The sequence below is a fragment of the Stegastes partitus genome, unplaced genomic scaffold (genome assembly GCF_000690725.1).
Source record: "Stegastes partitus isolate 25-593 unplaced genomic scaffold, Stegastes_partitus-1.0.2 Scaffold1129, whole genome shotgun sequence".
NCBI lineage: Eukaryota > Metazoa > Chordata > Actinopteri > Pomacentridae > Stegastes > Stegastes partitus.
In genome coordinates this window covers 222,822-229,463 of record NW_007578860.1, presented here as the reverse complement: position 1 = coordinate 229,463, position 6,642 = coordinate 222,822, and the positions used below count along the sequence as shown (strand labels likewise).

At 42.9% G+C, this 6,642-nt stretch overlaps 1 protein-coding gene across 1 annotated transcript in view; it reads right to left on the bottom strand.

Annotated features, from left to right (window-relative positions):
• Window positions 1-6,414, bottom strand: part of mdm1 (Mdm1 nuclear protein) — an 18,616-nt gene extending 12,202 nt beyond the window's left edge. The window contains exons 1-9 of the mRNA XM_008296453.1: window positions 6,296-6,414; window positions 5,083-5,182; window positions 4,861-4,989; window positions 4,105-4,260; window positions 3,802-3,881; window positions 3,605-3,721; window positions 2,141-2,302; window positions 794-915; window positions 666-750 (exon numbers count right to left, since the gene is read on the bottom strand). Coding sequence (XP_008294675.1) covers window positions 666-750; window positions 794-915; window positions 2,141-2,302; window positions 3,605-3,721; window positions 3,802-3,881; window positions 4,105-4,260; window positions 4,861-4,989; window positions 5,083-5,182; window positions 6,296-6,313 — 969 coding nt within the window. The 5' untranslated portion in view covers window positions 6,314-6,414. The remainder of the gene's footprint in view (window positions 1-665; window positions 751-793; window positions 916-2,140; window positions 2,303-3,604; window positions 3,722-3,801; window positions 3,882-4,104; window positions 4,261-4,860; window positions 4,990-5,082; window positions 5,183-6,295) is intronic.
• Between the last annotated feature and the right edge of the window lie 228 nt (window positions 6,415-6,642).

Sequence of the window (6,642 nt, the reverse complement as noted above, 5' to 3'; positions counted from 1 at the left end):
ACACACACACACACACACACACACACACACACACACCAGGGCTGCTGAACCTGAGACAATAGACTCAATAGACAAACCGGTCACTTTGCACCTTCTATATATACATGATGTATATAGTATCATTATTTTATTTATTTATTCCATCTCCTTTTGTACGCATACACACACACACACACAGTTACACACACACACACACACACACACACACACACACACACACACACCAGGGCTGCTGAACCTGAGACAATAGATTCAATAGACAAACCGGTCACTTTGCACCTTGTATATATACATGATGTATATAGTATCATTACTTTATTTATTTATTCCATCTCCTTTTGTACTGTTTTAAAATTTTATTTATTTGTTTTTGTTTATTTTTTATCCCTTTCTTGCTCTCTCTCTATGTATATATATCTATATCTATATATATAGATATGAGTGAGGAACAGGTGCACAAAGCATTTCATTGCGCGTAATAACATCTTTAACATGTATAACTGTGTTTGTGACCAATAAAGGCCTTGAATCCTTGAAACACACACACACACACAGAGTAATACAACAACACACACACACACACTGACACACACACACACACACACACAGTCTGCAGGGGGCTGATAGGAAACGGAGTCCAGTTCTGTTGGTCTGTGTCTACTGACCTGGTGGGCGTCGCCCTCCGTGGCTCCGCCTCCCTCTTGGTTCCTGCAGACAGAACCAAAGCTGGACTGAAACTCTGTTAAGGTCCTTTCAGACAACTTGAAATGACACGAAACACAACGACACACACCTGTGTCCTCTCTGCACCTGTGGAGGGGGCGTGGCCTTCGGGGCCGATGCAGCGTCCTCTCCCTGAGCTGCTTCCTGTTCGGGGCGGAGCTTCTTCTGTGGCTCCTCCCTCCTCCTGTTGGTCTGCAGGTGGAAACATGTCAGTCAGGTGACCGGTATGAGGATTCTACGTTCATGTTCCAGCAGCTACGATACAAACGTTAACAACCAACAGACGGTAAAAACCTAAAGTTAGCTTAAAAACCCGATCAAGTTACGTTATTGATGCTACAATCAAAATGTTAGCTTTCCAGATGTTCAGCTTCAGTGTGTTTGATTATATATTTTATAATATTTTAGTTTGTTCTAGTGTAAATGTTGATTCACTTTAACAAGCTGTGAACACCTCTGACAGCAGAAGCACCTCCAGTTCTTCAAGTATAGAAAAAAATTTTGTTAAAAAACAAAAACCACAATTTCCAGACGCAACAGGAGCAGCGCTTCGGGACAGGACGATGCAAACAGGAAGTGAAACCATCATCCAGATGCAGCGCCTGAACTGGGCCACGAGGAGGTGCATCGTGGGAAACGTAGGCTTCTGGTGTAAACGGCAGAAACTCTGTTAAATGTGTTTGTGAGCATCAGAACCGTCTCAGATTAAACACAGCAGCTGTTTACGTTCTGCTGCAAATGTTCTCATAGTCTGAAGGTCCCCAATCCCAGAATTCCCGGTGCTTGTGTTGCTAGGCAACCTGCCGAAGGTTCCACAACACTTGACCTTAATACTTCCGTAATATTTATCCTTCAGAAGGTCAGACACACATTTTGCGTCTCTTTGTTTTAATTTATTTACGTTTTTGTCACTAAGTTAAGATCAACTTTATTGATCCTTCACCAGGGAACATTTCTGTGCTCATTTTGTGTCTCTTTTTAGCATTTTTACGTGTATTTGTTGTTACTTTTCCTTATTTTTTCAGCTGTTTTGTGTTTCCTTGGGGTCACTTTGCTCCTTCTGTTGCGTCTCTACGCTCAGTTTGCAGATATTTGTTGCCGTTTTGCAAATATTCAGTCTTTTTTTTCTCTTCGTGCTCGTTTTGTGTTTCTTTGTGGCCGTTTTGCAAATCCTCTCAGTTGTTTTGTGTCAGTTTGTGGTTATTTTGCATTTCTTTGTCATCACTTTACATTTGCTTACAGTTGTGTCTTCATCTTTGTGGCTGTCTGGTGTCATTTTGTGTGTTTTTGTCATCATCTTTCTGTACGTTGTGTCGTCCTGCACCTCATGTGACCATCTGATTGACTTTCCATCACTAAATATTACAGGAATCCGTTTCATTGTGTAGAAACTGAGTTCAGTAAAGCAGGTGTTCACCGTGTGACTTCGGTACAGCGGACTTCGCTGAAGCTCCAGGTGTTCCCGGAGGCGGGGCCCGGTGGGCGGGGCCTGACCCTGGAAGCTCCGCCTGTACTCTGTCTCCATGGGAACCGGGTTTCTCCTGAAGGCGGGGGCGGACCTGCCGCCGGAGTTCAGCACCTGCAGGAGGACGGAGTCAAAGTTCAGTCAGCAAAGAGCCGACAGTCTGTTGGCCTGTTGGAGGAGCTCCACCTGCTGGACGCTCGGAGGAGCTACAGGGTTCAAAGTTGTGGAGAAAGTTCAGGCTTAACTCTGAGGTTTAAAGGACTATTACGGTGTTTTACTTCCAATAAAGTGTCCAGTCTGCTTCTCAATACTAGAGATCTTTTAATTTAATCATCTATTTAATCAAATGAGTGAGATGCAGCAACAGGAAACACTTAATTTTTTACCAACTTGGATTGTTGCTTATTTTATTTGTGCTGCAATTTAACGCTGTTTAAGCTTTAAAGTCATGTTTTCATTCAAGATCATGTTTATATGTCTGCAGGGCAAGAAAGAAGCTCACACGCTGCTGTTTGGTGCAGTTTAGCCTCAAATTATAGATTTTTATTTGTTTCTTTTTGTCTGGAAATGACATAAACAAGTGTGTCGAGGCACTTTATTGCTCTGCAGGCGTCTATGTGTCGATATGATCCTAAAACAGAGACCGAGGAAGCAGCAAATCCTCGCCGTTCTTCACTATGTTTTTATATTAGTTTTTTTTACTTGCTTCCAAAACCGAAAAACCAAACAAGGGTTTTTATCAGAATCCGAAAGCTTTCAGTGCGTAACAGCAACATGTAGAAGAGTAATACAGGAATCATGAGTCAGTGCTTCTCAGAAATGTGTCTCAGAATGAAAGTGGATGTGAAATCACTGAATTCATCCTCCACATGAAAGTCGTTTGGTTCTTATCATTTATACTTTACAGAACGTGTCCGGACCACATCTGTAGGTTTGTTCAACAACCTTGTTTTGCTGTGTGATGGTGATTTATTTTAATACTGAATCAGAAACTTTCATCTGTGCAGTTTTTACTGATTTACTTCGATAGCGTCTCTCTTGAAGCAGTGGTACTGATATTTGCAGTTTTTGTTGATGGTTTTGGCTGCAGCAGCTCCGTTATGTTCAGATTGTGTTAAGATTTAAACTTCTAACGTTGGTTTCGGGGTTATAGTTGTGCTGCTCTGTCCCTGTTTGTTAATGGTCTTCTCTTGAAACACAGCTGCTGCATCCAAAACCACGTCGCTATCTGCAAAACATTCTGCAAATTCAGCTTTTATACGTTACTTTCTTGTTTTGTGTGAGTTGTTGTGCAGGTTTCTTACTCAGTTGTCATCATGCATCACAAATAAATTACAAATGTGTGTTTTCGTGGCCTAAAATCAGAACAGCTAACGTTTAAATGATCAACATGAGGAGGTGTCAGTCGTTTCTCACCTGCTCTGCGCTCAGTAAAGGCGAAGCAGTCGACTTCTTCCAGCCGAACTGTCGGCGATACTCTGACCTGTGACCTTCGGGCCGAAGCCCCGCCCTCCATCGCATCACTCGATCCACCTGCAGCAGGAACAGTCGGTCAGACGGAGGATTTCAAAATAAAACGTTAAAGCGTTAACACAGGTTCTGGGGAGGCTCACCTGCTGCTGTCGCTCAGCCGCTGCTGTCAGAGGTTGGCTGGGCTGTGATTGGCTGTCGGACTGGGAGGGGCGGGGCTTCCCTGAGGAGAACAGCAGAACTGAACCAGAACCTCGAAAACAAATCTGAGATGCTGATACATAAAACTGACTTTATCAACGTCACGATTCAAATTGTTTTCTGTGGATCAGCTGCAGAAAATGAGGACTTTGATGGAGCAGTCTGACGTGAAATCCTGATTTTCTTCTCACTGCTGCCCCTGTACTGAGCTAACTGATAAATAAAGACTCTTCGTGCATATTTACCAGATTTTCTCTCAGCTGTTGGTTCTGCTGCTGGTCTGGGTTCTGGAGGTTCTGGAGGTCTTGGGTCTGCAGCAGGTCGAGGTCTGGCTGGGGGTTCAGGAGGCGTCGACGGTTTGTGGTTCGTTTTCTTCGTGTCGGCCGAGCGGCTTCTGGACGCTGGAGAGTCAAAGAATAATTTATCTGCAAGGTGTAGCACGCTAATATGCTAATGCTAGCGTAAGAACGTATTTATAGCTTTTATACTGACGATAAATAAATGTGGTTCAACTAAAAAATGTTTCACTAACATCTTTAACACAACATCTGACTGGATTTCTTTAACTTGTTTGTGTCATTTCCAGCCAGAAGAATCAGAATTTGACATAATTTGGGGCTGAACTGTTTTAAAAGGCAGCTGATGAACGTCTTCTTTGACCTGCTGACATTTAAACACGATGGAAGGAAATGTTCAGAATGAAACCTTCAGTGTTTCTCTGTTATGTTAAATTATAGCTTTTGTTGATTTACTGTAACGTTAAATTATAGTTCATTTTCTAACTACTACCTAACATTTTGGGGATATTTGACTCTATCAGGTTGATGTGTTGCTTCTTGGACCAACAGAACCAGAACCGTCTTCGTCTCATCTCAAGCCAGTGACAACGTGATCAAATCAGCTTCAAGGCGTGTCTGCTGAGACTTGAACCAGACTGGATTAAAAACCTGGAGCCTCTTCTTGCTCATCTACAGATCTACAGTTCTAGTCGATCGTCCTACCGGTGTGAGCACGAGTAGCCGGTTCTGAGTTCTTCACGTCCGCTGGACAAAACAAAGAGCTGCAGGACCGGGCCGGACCAAGCGGACCGAGCTTCCTCCGGCGCTGAAGTCGAGGTTCTCTGGTGAGTCCTGAGAGACAAAAAGGGTCAGAACAGGACGGTTTATCTCTGCAGGAGATTTTAGATTTTCAGATTTTCGTGTTTCCAGCGTCTCACTTCTTACCCATGTGATCGGAGCGAAGGCCGGCCAGCGGCGTCCAGCGCCGAGGAGAGACGCTTCTGGACCGAGGCGCCCCGTAACTCTTCTGATATTCACTCTGACACTGAAACAAACATGCAGCGGTTCTGTTGGACTCTGTTGGTGCTGCTCAGCCGGATCACTTTGGTTTTTGCTCTGCCAATAAGAATCTCCACTTTTATGTGTTCACTGCAACCATCTGTGTTCATATTTTCATCAACGCACTGTTTAACTGACAGCAACAACATTTTCCTGTCAGATGTCATCGATCCATCTGGTTAAACTAAACGTAAAAACTGCTTTTTTTGGGTTTTTTTGTTTGGAAACAAACAAATAAATAGACTGTGTAATTCTTGAAAAATACAAATGGACCCTGTTGAACTGATTTTTCCATTTTCAGCTTTGAAACAACCAAAGCAAAAGCAGTTAAACTCACACAACCTTCTATTTTAACCTGAGAACTGCACATTTTAAAAGTTATTTCAGAGTAAAATGAATATAAAGGTCATCCTACTTTGCTTCTCTGAACTATTTATTTGATTTTCAGCTAAAACTGGGCAGTAAACACACTTGGCTTCATATGTTTGGTAGTAATCTGGCTTTAAATATTCCAGGAGAAGAAATGCAGAGAAAGTTCAGTCATAAAGTAAATTTATATAAACACAATACTGTATAATATTCAACATAGTGGTGGAAATGTATATAAAACGTAATACTGTAGGTTTGAACTTTAATATTTAAAATATATTAAACAATGGATTTTAACCTTAATATTTAAACTAGTGCAGTAAACATTTTGTCTTTGCTGCTAAATGAGCTGTAAATACAGAACATGGTGACTTTACTGGACTTCTTTAACACCCAACCATCACATCTGGGCCTGAATAAAGTAGTTAAACATGAAACTACTCATTAAAGTACCTCAGAGTGTAACGGAGTAGAAGTACTCGTTCCTCTGCGGCTCCGTCGTGCTCACATGAAGCTGGTGGATTAACTGATTAAACATATTAATCCGGACTCTGCTGTCTCGTGCAGGTTACTGAGCAAACCGGTTACCAGTCGGGTTAACCAGCACTAACTAACCCACCCACCAGCTAACTAACTACCACTCTATAAACCGGTGCACTTTAGTAGCAGGTGTTCGTTAGCATCACCGTGTTTAGCTAGCCCGCTGCTAAAGCTAACACCTGTGGTTTACCTTGAAGCGGACGGTCATGGCGCTCCCGCTGCGAACCAAACACCGCGAGAACTCACTCCGCCGTCATTCCGCAGCGGGCCCAGTTCGTAAACTAGCAGGTTGACGGCGCAGAAACTCGCTAACTAACTTGAACGAACCGCGCTAAACTAGCTCCGCTTCTCCTCTCGGCTTCGGTGACAAGCTGCAGCCGTTGCCATGGCAGCTCAGCGTCGTGCGCAGGCGCAGTAGCAGCAACACGGTTGACAGCTGACGTCAGCAGAAAGTCTTCCTGATTGCTTTTTTATTTTTTTTAACGTTTTGAAATTAATTTAATTTGAATAAATCAATTTGTAAACACGTATTTTCAT